Below are 21147 nucleotides of genomic sequence, written 5' to 3'. Positions count from 1 at the left end.
ACTACGCCGTACAACACGATAGGGCAGCGAGCACAGGCTCACGAGAGTCCTCGAAAGCTCTTTTAACATCACTGGACCTAAAGGCCGCGAGGTCGGACCTCAAACTGGGGGGGGCAGGGTGAACCCCAAAGCCACAGCCTCTGAGGGCGTCTAAAAGCTCAGGCGAAATTGGGTCCGGGAGAGCCCGGAAGGCGCGAGGCAAAGCCTGCCCATAGACGTACAGGCCAGCACGGGTGGGGGGCGGGGGTCCCGGCACCGGAAGGTCTTACATCAGCCAGCCCACGTGCGACCCGAGGGCCAGAAGGCGCGCGCGGCCCGGGAGGCGGTGCCGCAGTCCCGGCTGAGCTTAAGGCGGGTCCCGCCCCGCCCTCCGTGCGCCTCTCCAGTCCGCGCTGCAGCCCGGGCTCCCGAGCCGAGCGGCGCCGCGCAGGGCCGAGTGGAGCCGAGCAGCCGCCGCGTCGCGTCGCCGGTTTAAGCGCAGTGCGGGGCCTTGGCCGGGGGCGGCGGTAGTGAGGCCAGCGCCGCGCTCCAGCCCCCTTTTCCCTCCATGGTTTCTCTCCGCTCCCGCGAGTAACTTGGCTCCGGGGGCTCCGCTCGCCCGCACGACCGCACGGCGCCCGGGACCACGCCGCCTCCTCCTGCCGCCTCCTTCCGACGGCCCTCGCCGCGCAGGCCGGGTCGCCTCTCCCCCCTCCGCCCCCGCCGCGGAAAGTTAAGTTTGGAGAGGGGGGACGAGGGGAACATGGACATGAAGAGGAGGATCCACCTGGAGCTGAGGAACCGGACCCCGGCAGCTGTAAGCAGAACCCCTCGGGCGCCCGCGCCCCCGATGACTTGCAAGTAATGGTGGCCACCTGCGGGCCACCGGGCTCCGGCCGCGGAGCGGGGAAGAAGCTGCTCGCAGCTCGGACGGGGACAGGGAAGGCGGGCGGAAGGCGCGGAGGGGGGAGCGAGCGCGCGGGCATTAACTCTTTGGCGCCCGCGGGCCCCCGTGGCCACGGGGAGGACGGCGGGTGGAAAAGCAAACTTTGAGCCGCTTGCCCGCTCGGTCCTCTCCCGGAGGGAGCGCTTGTGCGTGTGGCCGGCGGCGAGGGCGGGCGCGGGGGTTGTGTAACGCTGGGAGCCATGTTTGCAGCCTCCCGGGATGCGCGGCCGGGCGGAGGCCGGGCCTGCGGAGGAGCCGCGCCGCCAGGCCCGCCGCGGGGCCGGGCCAGGTTCCATGCACCCCGCGGCCGGCAGGGCCTCGCGGGCCGCGCTGCGAAGGGGGTTCGGGTCCCTGAGGGGCGCGGAGCCCCCCTCGGGCGCGGCCTGGCGCGGAACGGGGGAGGGGCGGGCCTGGCGGCGGAGGTGGCGCAACCGCCGCCCCTCCCGAGGCCAAGTTTGAAAAAAGGATGCGCTTCCCGCCATTTTTCAAGCCTAAAAATACAACTTTGCCCCTCCTTTGCCCGGCTCGCCTTCGCCCTCGGCCTTGCCCACGCGGGCTTCCTGGGTCGGCCTGGCCCCGTCACCGCGGTGGCTTCGCCCTCCCCCGCCGCCGCCGCCGCCGCCGCCCGGGGCCTTGCCCGAGAGGGAGGCCGGCCCCTCGGTGTGGGCGGCCGGCGGCTCCGCGCGCCAGCCGGGGCGCGCCACAGCGCCATGTTGGCGGGCGCCGTCTTCCTCCGCCGGGTGAGCCGGCCGCCCTCGCGCTGCCTGTCGGTCCCCGGGCTGCCCCCGCCCCGCGGGCTGGGCTCCGCGCGCACTGGAAGCGCGGCACTCGGCCACCGCCGCCGCCGCCGCCTCGTCCCCTCGCGGGCGCCCTCCCCCTTCTTAAAAGGGCAACGGTGGCCGACGCGGCGCTGGGGCGGCCTGGGCCCCGCACGTGCTCCGCGCGGCCTCTGCGGCCGACCGCGCGCAGGCCGCGGGCCCGACGCCGCCCCTCGTGCGCCGCGGCGCGTGTGGGCAGGACTCTGGGCCCACGATGTCGCGTGGGGCTGGCGGCCCGCGGCCTGGGCTGGCGCACGCAGGTGACCGTGGCTAACAAGTTGGGAACTTGTGGAGAGATGGCCTGCCTGCCTCGGTGCGCCTGGCGTGCCCGAGGCTTTGTGTTCCTGCCACAGGCCTGGAGGTCCGCACCGCCGAAGTGTGGGGCGGTCCCTGAGGACTGATTGGGTGGTGTCCCGGTTCCCGGGGCCCTGAGCATTTCACCGGCACGTGTCCCTTCCATCCCTCCGTCAGACATTTTGTGCCCACCACGTGCTGGGAAATTGAGTTGTTGAGCCAGCTTCTCCCTTTAACTTGAAAAGATGAGTGCATCGTTGAGCTTTTCACTCCAGTCAGCCGCAAAAAATCAATAGAGTATGAAGTAACTAGATTTACGTAAAGTACCCATTTTCGTCTTAAACCTTCTTGACAAAGTAAGGCCAGAGCCTTGGAATTAGAAGTGAATTAGGGACTACACCTTTAAAGCGCCCACAAGCAACAAGTGGTTGATGAATAAAGCACTGGACACCCTTGATCTATTTTTTGTTGTTTTGGTTTTGTTTTGTTGGCTTTTTTGAGACAGGGTTTCTCTGTAGCCCTGGTTGTCCTGGAACTCACTCTGTAGACCAGGCTGGCCTCGAACTCAGAAATCCGCCTGCCTCTGCCTGCCGAGTGCTGGGATTAAAGGTGTGCGCCACCACCGCCCGGCTACCCTTGGTCTCTTGAACCGCTGATTTTCTGTGTTTTCAGCTTGCGGTATGTCAGGGCCTGAGAAACCTGTGTAAACAATATCCCCTGCCCCCCTGGGCTTCAGACTTAGGGGGTGCGGAGGGCACACTACCTTTTTTTTTTTTTTTTTATATACCTTGGCAAGTTAGAGGTGCCTTGGGAAAGTGTCTTTTTGAGATAGCCACCAAGATTTATGGGGGTATGGAAGGCAAGTTACTTAGAGGGAACCAGACCATTGATAGATTCTTATTTAGAAAAACTTAGACCTAAAATTGAAGGGTTTGAAGGAAAAATTGCTGTAGATATTTTTGGTGGTTTTTTTTTTTTTTTTTTTTTTTTAGACATGGTCTTTGAAGCAGTAAGTAGTCTCCTCTGACTTGCTATCCTCCTCCTGTCTTATTCTCCTGAGTACTGGTACCATCATCACATCACACCCAGTTTGGGTGTCTTCCGTTTGCATGTGGTTGTCATAAGGCAAATGAGAAGTTCAACCAAGATGGTGTCTTCTAAATGAACTCATCTTTCTTGAGTGTGCTGGTGCTCTGATCCAGTGCTCGGGAGGCAGAGGCGGCCAGATGTCAGTCAATATGAATATGAGGCCAGCCAGCTGGGTCCTGCAGTGTGTCCTTGCCTCAAAAACAGAACACTCAGCTCTTTGTATACTGTAATGCCCTAGAACAGACTTCAGAAACCTTTGGCACTTAATTGATAGATAGGTTGACCCTTGGGATCCTACAGACTTGTTGGTACTGGAAAGATCTCAGTCTCCAGTTGAATGTACTGTTAAAGTTGACTGAGATATAAATCAGAAGAGAAAGAGTGGAGGTTTGATATTTAAATACACATTGGTGCCTGAAACTAAGCAGGTTGTGTGTGCCGTGGTGTTCTTGTTCTAGGTCTTGGACACAACCTGGCAACATTACTTTTATACCATCTGGTGGTCAGCTCTTTCCTAAGTACGCAAGATAACACTCAGGTTCATATGCTGCACCTCTGTTACTGATGAACATGGGTGTGCTCTTTTCCTTAGAGGAAGCTTTTAAAATACTTAATTCAATTTTTTCAAAGTCCAAACCAGCTCTTGCAGCAGTGTGTTTTCACTGGGGGAAATGGCAAAAAATGACATTGCACCAAAAAAGCAAAAGTAAATACCATCTGAAAGATTTTTATGGGCAAGAATAGAATTTTGGAGGTGCTGGAGATTGAACCAAGGGCATATGTTCTGTCAATAACCTTCCAGTCTTGTTCTCTAGTAACTTTTATTTTGTGGAAAATACCATATACTGAATGGGGATGTCTCGATGGTAGACCTGACTCAGTAGTGTATGAGGCCATTGGTTCATTCCCCAGATTGCCACCCTCCAACATAGGAATGAAATTGTGTATTAAGGGTTTTCAGGGGTTGGGGATAGAGCACTTGCCTAGTAAGCTTGAGGCCCTGGGTTGAGTCTTTGGCTCCAAGGACACCTGGGGGGTTCATTGAGAATAAATTTGAGCATATTATGTATGCCACAAAAAATTGTTGGCACACAGTAACATCTGATGTGAGATTCTCAGGTACCCATTTCATACACAGACTTCTGCTCTGTCTGCCCTTCTTACCCTGCAGCCACTGACAGCTAGCCTCAAGCCAGCTGTCTTCAGGAAACCAAGTAACCAAGTAGTTTTTGGTTGTTTCGAGACAGGGTTTCTCCGTGTAGCCCTGGCTATTCTGGAAATCACTCTGTAGACCAGGTTGGCCTCGAACTCAGAAATTCGCCTGCCTCTGCCTCCCAAGTGCTGGGATTAAAGGCGTGCGCCACCACGGCAACCATAGTTTCTTATTAGAGTGGTTTTTTTGTTGTTGTTGTTGTTGGTTTTTTTTTTTTTTTTTTTTTTTTTAGTTCTTCTGCCCTCCCCCACCTTGATATGCTGTGTGCTTACACACTACTCATTAGTTTGTCTTTCCACCCAGTTCTCTGGGAGAAATAGACCTGAGCTGTCTTGTTGCTGTTATCCTGTTGTGGCCCCCACCACAACTTTAGATACCTGTTGTTTAGTGTGATATAATTCTAAGCTCTATGGGATATTCTAATTGGTTGCATAGCAACTAATTGGGGTTGTTTTCTTTTGTACAATAATACATCTTTAAAGAAAAGTAGATGGAGACAAGCAAAAAAAAAGGTTTATAAAGATACATACACAATATAAACCTTTTGTCTGCATTTTGGTGTTGGTCTATAAATTGTTTAATTTCTTATTTTTACTTGGATCATGTTATAAATGTGTGAGCTGATTGCCTTAAAGAAGAGCCCCAGTTATCTGTTACTTAATATTTTATATCAAATTGCTTTCCATATTGTTCCTTTTATCCACCCTTAGGGCACAGGCATTTTCCTCTTCTGGGGAGGAGTGACTTCTCAAGTTTTCTGCCACCTGAACACATTGAAGGCCTGCTACTATATGAGCCTAATGTGCTTGTGGTTATTTATCTTTGGATATTAACTCTTCATATGCATGTGTACAAGTGGAAATCAGAAGACAACTTGGGAGTTAGTTCTCTCCTCCACATGGGTCTCAGATAGTCCGGTTTGGCAGCAAGCATTTCTGCTGCTAAGCCCTGTCTGTTGTCCTGGCTGCCCTGGAAGTTGCTGTGATCCCCAACTTAATCTCATTTTGTAGCTGGAGATGACCTTTAGCTTCCCATATCCTTTCCCTTTCCAAATTCTGGGGTCAGAGGTCAGCACTATGGGGGTCTTAGCATAGTGAACCAGCCCTTCACTGACTGAGCTCCTTTCCCAGCCCTTGTTTTGTTTTTCAAGACAGGGTTTCTTTTCTTCCTTCCTTTTAGCCCTGGCTGTCCTCGAACTCACTCGGCTAACTAGAGATCCTCCTGGCTCTGCCTCTCAAGTACTAGGGTTAAAGGTATGTGCCATCATAACTGGCTAGCCTTGTCATTTTATTGTGACTTTGGTATTGAACCCATGGCTCCCAACATGCTGGGTTAGCAAGCCACTCAGCTCAGACCCCGAGCCCTTGAATTCATTTTTGAAATTAAGAAATAATGTGTGTCCCACTAAGTTCTTGGGAATCAGAGGACAACTGGGGGAATATTAATGTCTTCTTTGTGAGTCTGCTTTGGGTATTTAGTGTAGGGCAGTTTCTTTCATCAAATAAGTTTTACTTAGTACACTGCAGAGACAAGAAGGCATGGCGATAACACTAGTTACTTGATACTTTTCTAACTAAAAGGATTGGAAACTGGCCTTTTGTGTGTGTTGCAGGGCTGTAATACCAGCACTGGGTAGAAGGATTGCCATGTGAAGATAGTGGTGTAGACAGAGGGTGGTTGATGGACTTTGGAAATCTCAAAGCCAATCTCCTCCGACAAGGGCCCACCTCTTAATCCTCAAGTAGTGGTCACTCTGGTGACCAAGCATTCAAATACGCGAGCCTGTGGGAGTCTTTGTACTCAAACCACTAAAACTCAAAATTGTATTTTTTTCTGTGCCTTTCCCTTCTCCTAAGACAAGTATGTAATTGAGGAAGATTGCCAGCCCTGACCATAGGTAAAGTTGGTTATTTCCCAGTGAAGGAAATGAAGAGAGAAGGGAATGGAACTAAGAAAGGGTTGGAGTGGAAGGAAAACTTAAGTGCAAAAGTACCGAATATTTGGCATTATTCATAACTAGAAAACCCAGTGCAAGAGTTAAAGGAAAGCTGGTGGAGCACACCTTTAATCACAGTACTGGGAGCGACAGCGGCAGGTGGGTCTCTTGAGTTCCAGGCCAGTGGGGCTGCACAGTGAGAGTGTCCTTAAAATGAAGTAATAATTAAACAGCAAGTGTTCCATAGCCCAGGCAGGCATCACTCTAGCTGGGGATGTCCCTGAACTCAAGTCTGCTGCCTTCACATGCAGAGCGATAGCATGTCAAGCCTGAGGCACTGTGCTGTTTGGTTTTAGTTCTTGAACATTTACTTTGTTCACATTTGAGAAAAAAAGCAAGTTCCACTGGAAAATGACCAATGGTGAGAGTAAATTTTGAGCAGGTTACCTTGCTGCACCTTGGGCTTCAGAGCTCTCTAGTTTGCATACATAGATGTGCAGGTTGGGGGTCAGCTTTCTCTTGACTTGGATTTGTGTATGTCTGTATGCCTGCCACATGTATTAAGGTGCCTGCAAAGGCCTAAAGAGGATGTCAGATCCCCTGGAGCAGGAATTGCAGGCAATTGTAAGCTACCTGATGTGGATACTGGAGGCTGAACTCAAGAGCAGCAAGTGCTTTTAAACTGAGCCATCTCCCCAGGCATATATTGTTTTGTTTTCTTGAAGACTTTTATGAACTGAGGCTTACCTAGAATTTCTATGCCATCAAGGTTGATCTCAAACTTAGGCTTACCCCACACCTCTACCTATGTTCTAAGATTACTGCCATGCCTTAATGCCTCTTTCTGCGATGATCTGGAAGCTGTGGTTCTACTGCCTCGGCTTCCTGAAAAGCTGGCCTGTAGCACCAGCACAGGCTTTGTTGAGAACTTGACAGACTTGAAGGTAGCTAGCCAGTGGCACTTGTGACCTTTTTCTGAGTGCAACGCTAAGGCTTGGCCTGATGTGGCAACTCCAAAAGACTCATCTGGGCATTTCTGGAAGTCGGGGTCCTGTCTTTTCTTAGCCATGTTTAAACTCAAAAGTCTTAGCTAGGGTTCTGTTGTTGGGAGGGGACACCATGACCGGGGCAACTCTTACAAAGGAAAGATTTAAAAGGGTCTGGCTTACAATACAGAGGTTTGGTCTACTATTGATATTCATGGAGAGAAGCATGATGGCATGCAGGCAGACTTGGTGCTGAAGAAGGAGCTGAGGGGTTTCGTAGGCAGCAGGTAGTGATTAAAACACTGGCCATGGCCAGGCTTGAGCATCTGAGCCCTCAACTACTTCTTCCCTGCCCCACCCCCAATGACACCATCTTACAACAAGGCTACACCTACTCTAACAAGGCTTCTCATTAATAGTGCTACTCCCTTGGGCCAGGCATTCAAAGACACGAGTTTATGGGAAGCATTCCTATTCAAACCACCACAGTTTCTTGAACTTTTTGTCCTTCATTTGGAACATAGCCCACACTGGTGCTCATCATGGTAGGTAGGGTGCACCTTCACCAAGAAGTTCAGTGTCAATTGCAGCCCATTAAGTGTTTTTAGCTTTGGGCACCTCACCTGTCTTTCTTTATTGCCCCAAGTTCCATCCTGATACTTTTTCTAGGCACATGAGGTTCCTGCCACTTCCTCTTCCTTGATGACTCACAGACACAGGCCTGAATCCAGACCCCATTGAAACTGTGGGTCTGTGTCTCCAGCTCTGCCTCCTTGGTATTCATTGTTTCTCCTCAAAATGCTGTTCCTTATTGCCTTGTAGGTGTCCATTTCTCTAAACCAGAACCTAAAACTTCTCAACGCCAGACTCGGGCCTGAATGTTGTTAACCACTTCGGCCTTTGCTCAGTTTCTTGTTTATGATCTCCATTTTGCTATTTGCCTTAGCAAATGCATTTTAGCCCATATTTGAGTGTCCTGTGCTGCTTGCCATGATAGGTTTTTTGTTTGTTTGTTTGTTTTTGTTTTTTTGTATAGCAGCAATGTTGGCTTTAATTTTAGAATGCCCCTGAATCTGCCCAGTGATGGAGCTGCCATAGGATTTTGTCCCCTTGCACCCACAATGGAAGTTTCTCATCACCCCTCACAGTAGTTAAACTGGAATCTTAGCAAATGAAAGAAGTATCAAGGATTAAAATTTTTATCCCAATCTGGGAGGCAGTGTGGCATGCTCTTAATTCCTCCCCACCTGTTTTGGACATATTAGTGTCATATCTTATGACATTTTAATTTTATCATTACACGAGAAATGAAAATCATCTTAGCTGGGTATGGTGGTGTGCGTGTGTGCGCGCGTGTGTGTGCCATGCCAGCACTCAGAAGGCAGAGGCAGTCAGATCCCAACTCAGAGAAGACAGACATCTACATCTCAAGTTCTAGATCAGCCAGAGCTGCTAAGTATAGTAAAGGCAGAGGAAAGATCTGAAACTGGAAGTGTGTGCAGGTGTAAAAATCCTTACCAGGATTTGTGATTTTTTTTTTTCCTTTGAAAATGAAAAAGGAAAAGCCAGGCATGATGCATACCTTTAATTCCAGCACTTAAGAGGCAGAGAAAGGCAGGTCGAAGTTTGAGTTTGGGGCCAGCCTGGTCCACATAGTGAGTTCTAGGGAACCCAGGACTTTATAGAGAGACCCTGTCTCAAAAAACAAAACAAACAAAAATGACAGGCGACTTTATTGAAAGTTTGAGTTGTGGTAAGATCAGTTACCAGGCTCCTTGTGCAAGTGCTCAAGTGCCTTGGAGACTTTCATGGCAGAAGTGTCCATCTCCCTGTGTCCATGACCTTCCTGGGCCTAAAGAGAGAAAGAAAGCATGAAAGGGTTTCTTCACTCTGGCACAGCCATAGAAAGAACAGGGACATAGGTTCATTTACATTCTGAGAACTATGGTGCCTCTTAGTGGGATATGGAATATATGCGACCTGCCCCCGTGTGTACATTTTTTTTATATGAACTAACAGCGATCTTTTGGGTCTTAATACCATACTGCTACTGCAAGACGAATCATGCTTTATTTGTAGCTGACCCTTCTCTTTCATAAATGCTGTTCTCAAATTTGGAAGTTTTACAGGATTGTATGTATTTAAGAGTTTTTTGCTTTTGTTGTTTCCTGTTACAGTTTTTAAAGCTTATTCTTGTTTTTGTTTGTACCCACAGGTTCGAGAACTTGTCTTGGACAATTGCAAAGCAATTGATGGAAAGATTGAGGGGTTAACAGATGAATTTGTGAACCTGGAGTTCCTCAGTTTAATAAATGTAGGCTTGTTTTCAGTTTCAGACCTCCCGAAGCTACCTAAATTGAAAAAGGTAAGCATTTATTCTTTAATTTTTTTTAAAAAGAGAATCCTTAAGAAGGAGAAATGTGTGGTTTTTGTCTGTGTGGTGTAAACACATGTGTTTTAGTGGTCCGTGACACTTGAGATTTGGGGACTATCTTTCTTTCTAAGGTGGCTCAGCTTCGTTTTCATCACTAATGCTTACACTTGACCTGCAATGTTGTAACAATGCTTTGTAAATAATGCCTTATGGGAATCGTTGCTTTATTAAATAATTGGTTCATTGTCAGAAGCTTTACTTTGTTAGCTATATTTTGTGCTTTGGCTCTGGTTCAGGAGACACAAGAGGCTCTCACTTTCTGTGCTTTAATTTGCTGATGAAAAGGAAAGTGAAGACTGTGTGACTGGAGTATGTGTGCATGTGGTGCCCTCCAAAGGCATCAGATATGGGGGTGAAGTTACAGGCAGCTTACAGCTGCCCCCATGGGTAGTAAAAATCCCATCTTCTACAAGGACAGCAAGTGCTCTTGACTGCTGAGCCATCTCTAGCCCTGTCGTGTAATTCTTAATAACTAGTTTGAAATGTGTTGTGATTGACTAGAAAGTCTGCTGCAGGTCAGATCTAGTGGTATCTGCCTGTAATCCAAATTTTAGGCAGAAACATGTGAAGGACTGTGGGGTCCCATTAGACAGAGCTGCCTCCCCCAGCCACCGCCGCCCCTCAAAAGAAAAACCCGAAAAATCAAACCTACATTTCTGTCTGATATTGACCCAATGTTGATGGTTTACCTTCCCCGTAGACACCCTGCCTTGCCCTCTAGTTACTCCCAAAAAGGGCAGAATACTTAAGAAAGGGCTTCTCTTGTCTCTGTATTTGTCAAAGAGATGGGAAAAACTTTGCTCCTGTGCACTGATAAGGTATAGCCATAGGCCCAGAAAGGAACAGCAGTTTTCCTAAAGCCACTCTCAGAACTCTGGGTAGTGTAGTGTTAGGAGGTTAGTGTTAGTGGCTCTTGACGTTTCACGATTCTTAGCTCTGTGGGCACCAGACATGCATGGTACACAGACATCCTGTAGACAAAACACTCATACACATAGAAATGTAAGAAGTCATATGTAGGTGACATCAGTGATGCTGGAAAAATTGATAGGGGTCATCCAGGACCCATAGAAAGATTTTAGCAACTGTTTTGTGTACATTCGGTCCATAAGTTGTTTTTTTCTTACCGTCCTGATAAATGAACAGGAGTTCATTTGGGCAGTTGCCGTCTTTCCCAGTGGGGAGTTTTGATGGAGACAGGTGTACACCTGGCGTGGTGGATGGAGTGACTGCAGTGAGCAGTTAAAAGAGAGAGTGGTCTTCCCTCAGCCGTCTTTGGAAACACTTAGACACAACAGTGTATCTCTAGCTAATTCTAGATACATCAAGTCCACAATGAGATTAAGCACCCACAGTAGCTGTATTGATGAATCTTTATCAAATGTTAGATTCTTTGAGACAAGGTCTCACTGCAACTAGGCTGAACTGGAACACAGTCCTGCTTTAGCCTCCCAAATGCTGAGGTTGCAACCTTGCACCATACTGGGCTTTTTCTGAAAATTTTAAACACTGACCACTCAGGGCTAATGAGAAGGTGACCATACTTAAAAGGCAGACTGAGTATTTGCACAGCTGCTGAGGACTGTATGTTCTTCCTACCTCAGAGTGCAGGCTCTTCATAAGAAACAAGCACTAAAAGATCTTTGGTATATAATGGTTTTAAAGTTCTATGCTGGTAAATGCTTTGGTGTATTGCTTTACTGTCTTTTCTTGTAGAAAGATGTGATATTCTAGCTACATGGTCTAAACATAGAAAGGTAGTTTCTTAAAAATCACGAGACCCAGTGCTTGGATCTTTATTAATTATAGACCTGCCGGGTTTTTGTTTGCTTTCTTTTTAAGATTTACTTATGGTGGGTGGGGTAAAACCACAGCACTCATGGCTGTCAAAGAACAACTTGGGATTCCATTCTCCTGGAGACTGGTTGCCAGGCTTGTGGCGTGCCTTTATTTATAGAGCCATCTCTCATCTGCCCTCCTAGGCTAGCATTCTAAAATTGTAGCCATTGCTTCTGAATCAAAGTATTTTATGGCATGCTAAAGACTTTATTCATGAAGCCAGTGCTGTTTGTTTGGTTTCCCTATTTGATGTTTTCTTTGCTTTTGGGGGTGTTTAGACTTGTGTATTGGGGAGTAAACTTACAGCTTCACTAGCTCTTGTAGAGTTTTGCTACTACTGTTTGCTTTTGTTAGAAGAATTTGTTTTTTTTTATTTCAATTCAGTAGTAAGTGATTCTCTGTGTTTCTGTTAGCTCGAGCTCAGTGAAAATAAAATCTTCGGAGGTCTGGACAGACTAGCAGAAGAACTTCCAAGCCTCACACATCTGAACCTAAGTGGAAATAAACTGAAAGATATCAGTACCTTGGAGCCATTGGTGAGTGGTCTGGAGTTTAGAGTGGGTTATTGTCATCTCATTGTCATATTTCCAGTGGGAGAAATGATTGAGAAGAATAGTTAGCTGGAAAAGTGCTGGCCTTCTACTCTCTATAGAGTGGTTTTTAAAGTCAATGTATTCCTGAGGCTTTGCTCTCCTTACTGAAACTGGTGTCATGCACGGAAAATTTTAAACATGATTATCTTAGCTTTAAGCATGTCTGCTAATTTTTCCTAGTAGGAACACCTTCCTCAGTCTCACTGTAGGTAAATTAAAGAGATCAAGTTTTAAGTGCCTTTTGGGGTTCTAAGTGTGGTATATGGCCTTAATCAACCTGAACAGAGAGGACTTTATTCCTTGCCTTACTTAAGTGCTTAGAGGACAGTCTAGAAGTAGATTATTTTGTTTTGTAAATTGGGAAACTGTTGCAGTGGGAGCTCAGCGATGTGGGGGTTCTAGAGGCAGGGTTAATGCAGGAGAGAGCCAGCCCCAAAGGCAGAACTGGTGTGTTAGACAGCTGGTGTTGTAGAAGATGGAAATAAAGGGCTCTACCTCACTAGAAGAATGCTCTGTTGGCAGAATGCTTGCTCAGAATGCATGAAGCCCTGGGTTCCATAAATCACAGTTTGGCACATGCCTATAATCCCTGGAGGATCAAAAGTTCAAGGTCATTCACCAGAAGTAGCAAGTTTGAGACTAGCCTTGGCCTAAATTATACAAACCCTGTCAAGCAAACAAAACAACAAAAAAAGCCAAACTCCTCTGGTGATGCTCAAGAAGAAGATTTTAGTTTCTTTCAGTGATGATGTCCTGTCCTGGTAGAATTAAAGTAAATGGTCTCCCCATATCCCTTCAACAGTTGAACATGTTGAAGCAGTTATAATCTTTTTGCTGAGTTCCTTTATGTATATTTTTGTGTTTGAGCCCCCATTGTTGTAGCATCGAACCTGTCTCTTACCTTTGTTATGCAGATTTTTCCTGATGTACATCACCACATGCTCACTCTCCCTCAGTTTATTATATAGATATATGCATTGCAATCTGCTATATCTAGGACATTTAATATTTGTTCATTGTAGGCTTGTAGCCCAGAGAATAGAGAATGGCTGTCCTATTTAGAGAGGAAACTGAGTTTAGAGAGCTTAAATAATTGTTTGGAATTAATACTATGATCAAGTTCAAATTCACTTAATTTTTTGTTGCCGTTGGGATGTGTTTGCACATGTAAATTGAATCCATACCTAAATTTCAGTAAAATGGAATTCACGTAGGAATAGTCATACCTCACCTTGGTCTGTGCCAAGCCTCTTTTTGCTGCTTGGTGGAAGTTATCTTAATTCTGGGCTACTCCAAGCTGAAGAATAATATCCCCTACACAGGTGTGTGGGTATGTTAAACAGGACCACAGAGGAGCTTTTCTTGTTGGATAACCAGCTGCTCCTGGTTCTCTTGGAGTCCTGAATCCTCTGGGAAGCCAGGTCAGTGTTCTAGCACTGAAGTGAGCACAGATGCATATTGTACAGGCGCTGTTGCTTGAGTGTTCTGATCTATACTCTTAACAGATTAGAGTCTCAAGACAGTGAAGGAGAAGTAATTTTTGTTGTATGCTTGTACCACTGTAGCAGGTGTACATAGTTCCTGTAGTAGTTGTTGGAAAAGTCCCTACGAAGTGGGTAGAAATAGTACAGTCCTTGTTTTACATTGAAGAAGCTATGGCTTGGGTGACACTGACACCATGTGGCAGAGTTACCATGCTCCATACACATCTGCTTAGTAAAGCCTGAGCCCAGAGTGATGGCCCACACCTGCAAGCTCAGCACTTGGGAGGCAGAGAATCTTTTGTGTTCAAGGTCAGCCTGGTGTAGAGAGCCAGTTCCAAGACCGCCAGGGATACATAGAAAAAACCTGTCTTGAAAAAGAAAAGCCCAAGCTAGGTTGGCTTTTTGGTTCTCACTTGGAATAAAGAAAACCTGTAGGGATGGTGAAGGGGGAGACTGGGCCCAGTGTTGACTTCTGAACGTTTAGAGTGGGGAAAACACCATCTTCATCCTCATCACCACACATTGTGAACACTGCCTTGAGCCCAGTCTTGACAGTCAATGCAATGATTGTGAATGCCTCTGCTTGCTACAGGGACATTAACGAGAGACAAAGAAGGCAGCAGTTCAAACTTCCTGGGACACCTTTTTTAAGAGACCTGGGCCATCCAAACCATCCCCCAAAGCCCTTCTAAATTCTAAGAAGGCAAGCAAAATTATTGTTAATAAAATGTTTAATGTTTATTATGGCTAGCCTATGAGCTTAGGTCAAGTTTCCAGCATGGTACAGTTGTTAAGTTTTCAGCAGTGTTTGCACATTACATTGGGATCCGGTACAGTTTGTATTCTGAGCCTGTTGGCCTGTAAGTTCAACTTTAGTACTTTAAAACAATTGCAGAGTACTGTAGTTATGTGGGATTTGTTGTTGTCAATTTGTTTTACTTTGTTTCCTACCATATTGTTTGGCATATTCAAATTATTTTGATAATGGTGCTTTGTCAAGAAGTAAGCAAACATGTAAAGTTTCCACAGCTCAGAACTGGGACAGCCTCGATGGCCCTCTACAGTAGTTAAGCAATGCCCCAGTCCATTAGGTAAACAGTTTTTAGTCAATGTAGAGATGGTGGTGTATGCTGTCCTGCCAGCTTCCTTAAGGGCCACAGCCAGAGAACCGAGTCAAAGGGCAGCCTACAAAGGCTGCACGGTGAGACATACACTTCAGGAAAAGGTGGAAGAGGAGAAACACGTTAGAATAGGAAGCTGCCTACATTTATTTAATAGATCTTGAGATGGGGTGGGTTCACCAGTTCCAGGCTACCTAGGCAGCAAAGAAAGGATCTGTCTCCAAACAGAAAGCTAGTAAATAACCTGCGCTGATTATTTGGGGTGGTAGTACAGCATTTTTTTCCTCTTTGGCAAGAAATCAAACCTGGGTTTCTAAGGTCAGGGCATGCCCAGTAGGAAACCTAATCTGAAAGTTGCCTGCTGGAAAGTCAGCCACCCCTAGAATTGACAGGGCTTGGTCTGGCCTGCCTGCCTTGAGACTTCAGGGACCTCGACATTGAAAGCACATTGTTTGATGAACAGGTGCTTTTATGATTGTACATTATGTCTTTGGGTGGTTATGATATCTGCCTGTAATCTGCTGCTGGGCCCTCCCTCTATGTTCTACTCTGAGAATAAAACTAGTGACCCTTTCCCTGATCAAGGGATGAAAAAACTTCTGTAAAGGCCAGCTGCCCTTTCCCTGAAGGGTCAGCTGATTAAAAACATGAAGCACTGTGGGCCCTAGTCTATATCACAGCTGCTGTCGGTACAGTCTAAAAGGAGCTGTGTGTGATAGATGGCCAGATGAATGGTGTATGACAGTAAGACTTTATTTTAGCTGGGCATGGTGGTGTGTGTCTTTACTCCCAGTGCTTGAGAGGCAAAAGCAGGAGGAGGATCTCAGGGAGTATTAAAAACAAAAATAGCTAATGAACTAGTTAGGCTGGGCACTGGTTGCTGTCACATTCTGGAATTTTAAAACCAACTTTCAAAGCAAAGAATTACAGGGGCGCCCTTGGTCCTGAACACAGTTTTGTTATGTACCTATTTCTTCTGGGTCATGTGAATGTGGAAGTGACTTTGCAGATGAAGTGTTAGTGTTGGGTTTGTTAGAGCTTTTTGAGTGAGGGGGTCTCATGTAGCTGACCATGACTGACTTTGATCTAGTCTCCTGCATACTGGGGCCTGCACTGCCACTTGTGATAGGGTGTTGGGGATCAGAGCCATGGCTCTGTGCAAGCACTCTATCAAATGAGCTACATCCCTGCCCCCATATTGATGGGTTTTGATTATAGCGTTTAGAGAGCACCAAACTTTATCTTGATTTTAGAACTATTAGAAGATGGGGGTACACTCTAGGCTCTCCACACTATTCTAGAAGGTAGCAGGGTGTGTACATAATAAGGCCTTTCAGTTTCCTCTAGAGAAGTCTGGTAATATTAACCTCTTCTAGAGATCTTAAAGACAAGAGTGTGGGGTTTCTCTGTTCCTGAAATCTAAGCTCTATACCCTTCTCCTCCCCCTGCCCCCACCCCCCACTTCATGCCAGGTCTCATTCCATTTTCATGGGCGGGCTCTGTGTACATCTCAGCTAGATCACACTTAAACTAGTGCTAGCTACCAAGAAAAGGCTGTTCTTGAGGGGAGAGCCAGAGCAGGAGGGGAAGTTGGCAACACAAAACTGTTCTGCAAGGTTTTCCTGTGTACGGGGATGACTAGGTAGCTAATCAGTGGGAAGCCTAGAGTTTTGCCTCTTGAAAATGGTTTGGTGGCATGTTCCTTTTATTTAGGAATCGTGTTTTTTGGTTCTTCACTTTAGAAAAGGTTGGATTGTCTGAAAAGCCTGGATCTGTTCGGCTGTGAGGTCACTAACCGGAGTGATTACCGAGAGACTGTCTTCAGGCTCCTGCCCCAGCTGTCCTATCTGGATGGCTATGACCGAGAGGACCAGGAAGCACCTGACTCCGATGTGGAGGTGGATAGTGTAGAGGAAGCCCCTGACTCAGACGGAGAGGTGGATGGTGTGGACAAAGAGGAAGAAGACGAAGGTGGGTAGACTGGGTATCCTATGACCTGACTTCTGTTCTTCCACAGTCCCCAGGGGTGCTCTGCTCAGTGTCTTTGTGTGTGCATGGGTGATTGTGGGGGGGGGGTGCACATGTTTATATATTCTGGGGTGTTTAACCCTAAAATAAAATGGCTTCATTAGCAGATGGGTTTTTTTATATATCAATTTGGTCAGTGGCTCCTCCACACAAGCCACTGGAATCCTTGATGTGCTTAAAGAGTTCATTATTTCCTTGTCTCCCAGCTCTGCCTTCTATCTTCCAAGCTCAGTGCCTGACCTATTAACTTTAAGATACAGTCTAAAATTGGGCTTTGTTTTTTAATTTATAAAAGTGTGATCTTGAGTATAACATGGAATTCATGGGAAAATGTTTTTCAAGTGTGTGTAGTGGCACACTTTTAACCTCCGCACCCCAAAGATGTAGTCAGGTTCACAAGTTGGGCTGCTCTTATTAATCAGGATTTTTCGTATGCTTAGGTGTCTTTTTAGTTTTGGTTGAGTCTGGGTAAAGTCTTTGAAATTGAAAGCTAATCTTTTTTGTTTTGATTTTTGAGACAGGGTTTCTCTGTGTAACCCTATCATTCCTGGATCTCACTCCGTAAACCAGGCTGGCCTTGAACCCAGAATTCCACCTGCCTCTGCCTCCCAAGTGCTGAGATAGAGGTGTGCACCACCACCAACCAGCTTCCATGCCTTTACTCTTACCACTTTCTAGAACATACAAGATAGCAATAGCCAAGAAAGCAAAGAAGGAAAAACACTGTTGGATGTTGTCTTGCTTAGGGTTTTACTGATGTGAGGAGACACCGTGACCATGGCAACTCTTACAAAGGAGAACATATAATTGGGGCTGGTTTAGTCCTTTAGCATGATAGAAAACACGGCGTGCAGGCAGACATGGTGCTGGAGAAGGAGCTGAGAGAAAAAGCAGCAGAAAAAGACTGAGAACCATGAAGCCTGGCTTGAGCTTCTGAGACCTCAGTGCCTGTTCCCAGTGACACTTCTTCCAACAATGCCACATTCTCTATTAGTGCCACTCCATATGGACCTATGGGAGCCACTTACATTCAAACCCACCACAGTTTGCCATTTTTATTTGGAGGGGCAGGAGTTAAGACAGTGTCTCAGGTAGCTTATGCCATCACACCAGGCTTCCCTTTTTTTAAAAAAAAAGTATTGGAACTTTCAGGCGTGGCATAAGTGGAAAGCCTCCTGTGTGAACTTGAGACAGATTTCATCAGTAAGAAGGAGGATATAGTATTTGAAGCTTCTTGGTTTTTAGGGTAGATGCTCTCTTGGAATTAAGGACTGGTAGAAAAGATGAGCTGTGAGTCTCTTCTGTTTGTGGAGGTGACCAGCTTGTTGTAGGTCAACTTTGGGCTCTCTCACATTTGTAGGTAGGAAGGACCCTATATGTCATCAAGGTTATTTGTCCTTACCTTCACTCCCTCCCTCCCTTCCAGTTTTTTAGGGTTCCTCTATAACCTTGGCTGTCCTAGAACTCATTCTGTAGAATGGCTGGCCTTGAACTCAATGAGATCTGCCTGCCTCTGCTTCCCACGTGCTGGGATTAGTTATGCTCATCCTTAGTAATTTCTTTTTTGGACTGTTTTTAGAAGGAGAGGATGAAGAGGAAGAAGAAGATGAGGATGGTGAGGAAGAAGAGGATGAAGATGAAGAGGATGAAGATGAAGATGAGGATGTAGAGGGGGAAGATGATGAAGATGAAGTCAGTGGGGAGGTGAATACAACTGTTTCTTCCCTGTTGGTGTAAAGGCAAAGATGGGCAAGGGTTAGAAAGGCAGGCAAGGGCTAATGGTGGCAGCTTTTGTCTTCTAGAAATAAGGGATATGACTACTGAGTGAGTGCTACCTGGATTAAACACTCATCTCTGAGTTGCCTTTCACATTACCAAAGAAGGGGGTGTATTCAAAGTACTGAGAACTGCTAAGTTGTGCTTCACAGTTAATGTATTCCTACCTTGAGAGAGCAGCTAAGTTTTGTGTCAGAAAAAGAGTGCACACCTATAAGCAGGGAAGATCATCACCTCAGGACTAGCCTAGGCTAAACTAGACTGTCCTGGGTTACATCTGCACACTACATTAAAACTATCTGACTAAAGGGAGAAATCTGTCCAAACCAATCCTGAAATGTAAGGTGGTAAAAACAGGTGTTCAATTTTCCTTTCTTTTTTAAGCCAGAGCTTTGCAAGTATTCTGTTCTTGGGCTACCCACTTCTTTAAAGGTTTATTTTTATTTTGTCTGTGTGTGCATATGTGTGTGCATTTATAAACACACATACACACCACGTGCATGTCTGGTGGTCATTGAAGTCAGAAGAGTATTGGGTTCCCTCGGGCTGGAGTTACAGGTGGTTGGGAGCCACCAGGTGGGTGCTAGCAATCTTTTGGAAGAGTGTTGCAAGGCTCTTGACTGGATCCCTCTGGCACTTCCCTTTTCTCTCTTTATCATTAAAGAAGTTCAGCCAGCATTTCTGTGCAGGAAAGTATGTAAGATAACAGCTTTCTCCCTAGTGTTCTGCTGTAAATACTGGGAAATATATTCTTCTTTGCATTTTTATTTTTTACTATGAGGAATTGGTGATTGGGGGCTTATATAACCCAGGTTAGCTTTGAGTCCCTGATCCTCCTGTCCTCCATATCCGATTGCTAGGATTACAGGTGTGAGACTTGACATCTGGTTTTGTTTGTGCGGGTGTGTTCATATTTGTGACACAGCCTACATGGGGACATAGGAGGGCGACTTTTGTGAGTTAGTCTCTTTTGATTCCCCCTTCATCTCTGGCTTCCAGTGATTTTAGCTTGCCAGGGTTTGAAGCCATCTTTACTGGTTGAACCATCTTGCCAGCCCATGTGTTTTAGCAGAACCCTAATAATGTTATGCTATTCTCTTGTTTAGGAAGAAGAATTTGGACACGATGGAGAAGTTGATGAAGATGAAGAGGATGAGGATGAAGATGATGATGAAGGTGGGTGTGATGTGTCTGTCTTTGGTTCTCATTTAAAGTTAGATGGAAGTGCTCTCAAGGTAGATATGGTTTGGTTTTGCTTTTTTGACGTAGGATCTTACTGTGTTGCTGGGCTTGTCTTAAACTCAGTGTTCCTGCCTTCCCTTCCAGAGTTCTGAGATTTATGTCTCTGTTAGACTTAGGTCACACTGAGCATATGAAGTGCCCTTGGCCACTCTGATCTTCTGGGTACTAATGATCCAGATCTGAGTACAACAGGCATAGAACACTAGGCCCATGTAGAAACCTTCTTTATTGGGAGCAGTTTGACAGTGCCCATGTCTTATATGCTAAGGCTTGTGGTAGTATCTTGTTTATCTCTCAGAATAACTTCCTGTGTCATTCCTATCATCTGTCTTTAAAAGTGAAGAAATGGGATTCCTGGAGTTTTTTAAGTGGTTTGCATAAGGTTCACTTGTGAAGGATATGGCATAAAAACAGGCTGGTTAAGCAGAGTTGTTGCTATGTATTAAAAACCTCAGTTCATTAGCTGCGCCAGTGAGGTGCTGCCATGCCTTTTGCCTGCTGGCCTTGGTGTCCTATGTATTTGGTGACTGACCTGTGTGTTGTGGCTTTCTTTGCTAACCAGCAAACAGCCATTCCCTCCCTCATTAGTGGTGTTGAGCACAGTCCTTTCCATGCTCTCACGGCCAGTTTGTTTTTACTGCAGAGGAGGAAGAAAGTGGGAAAGGTGAAAAGAGAAAGCGAGAAACAGATGACGAAGGAGAGGATGATTAAGACCCAAAACAACCTGCAAGAAACAGAACTGTTGAGTGTTGGTTGGACTGCTCATGGATTTGGTAGCTGTTTTACAAAGGTAGCTGTGATACAAGCCCCAGGACACCCCCACCCAAAGAGCCAAAGAATAGTTCCCGCGACATTCCGCCTTCCTCCGTTTAGCCCCTTGGTAATCCACCACCAAGCCTGGGGACTTCGCCCCAACAAAATTGTAAACGTTGTTAGGTTTTCGTGTAAGACTCTTGCTGTATCGTGACAGCTGTGATTGGTGAGTTGACCGTCCTGGCTGCCAGTTACACTGCGATTGTAACAACATTTTTACTTTCTGTACAACAAGGAAAAGCTTTGTAAATAAAATCTTAACATTTTGGGTCTGTTTTCTCATGCTTTTCTTTTTCTTTCTTTTCTTTTTTTTTTTTTTAAAGACATTAGGACATTTTGTGTGATAACTGCCAAAACCGTATTTTCTAAGACTTAAGCAAAATAAATGCATTACTCTTGGTAAAGCCTAGTTGTACTCTCACATTTCTAAATAAGGCTCCTGATTAGTTTGTGTTGTGTCTGGTACAGAGTTGAGGGGAGGTGTCTTTGGTATATTAGTGATGAGGAAAGGCCAGATCTTTGACCATCACTATTTGAAGCCTATTAGTGACCAGAA

The 21147-nt window shown here is 46.2% G+C and overlaps 1 protein-coding gene across 1 annotated transcript; it reads left to right on the top strand.

The window, feature by feature from the left end:
- The first annotated feature begins 327 nt into the window (after positions 1 to 327).
- Positions 328 to 20859, top strand: Anp32b (acidic nuclear phosphoprotein 32 family member B). Its single transcript, XM_034503964.2, has 7 exons — positions 328 to 796; positions 9477 to 9626; positions 11948 to 12070; positions 16475 to 16703; positions 18340 to 18464; positions 19643 to 19712; positions 20422 to 20859. The coding sequence occupies exons 1-7, from the start codon at positions 743 to 745 to the stop codon at positions 20487 to 20489; spliced, it is 819 nt and encodes a 272-aa protein (XP_034359855.1). The 5' UTR covers positions 328 to 742; the 3' UTR covers positions 20490 to 20859.
- Positions 20860 to 21147: the final 288 nt, after the last annotated feature.

The sequence above is a fragment of the Arvicanthis niloticus genome, chromosome 5 (assembly GCF_011762505.2).
Source record: "Arvicanthis niloticus isolate mArvNil1 chromosome 5, mArvNil1.pat.X, whole genome shotgun sequence".
NCBI lineage: Eukaryota > Metazoa > Chordata > Mammalia > Rodentia > Muridae > Arvicanthis > Arvicanthis niloticus.
Note: the sequence above shows the minus strand (reverse complement) of the source record. Positions and strands in the feature narration are given on the sequence as shown.

Coding starts and splice junctions, on each gene's coding strand:
- Anp32b (XM_034503964.2), top strand. CDS start 743: ATGGACATGAAGAGGAGGATCCACCTGGAGCTGAGGAACCGGACCCCG. Junction 9,627..11,947: donor AGCTACCTAAATTGAAAAAG/GTAAGCATTTAT, acceptor TGTTTCTGTTAG/CTCGAGCTCAGTGAAAATAA. Junction 18,465..19,642: donor AAGATGAAGTCAGTGGGGAG/GTGAATACAACT, acceptor TCTCTTGTTTAG/GAAGAAGAATTTGGACACGA.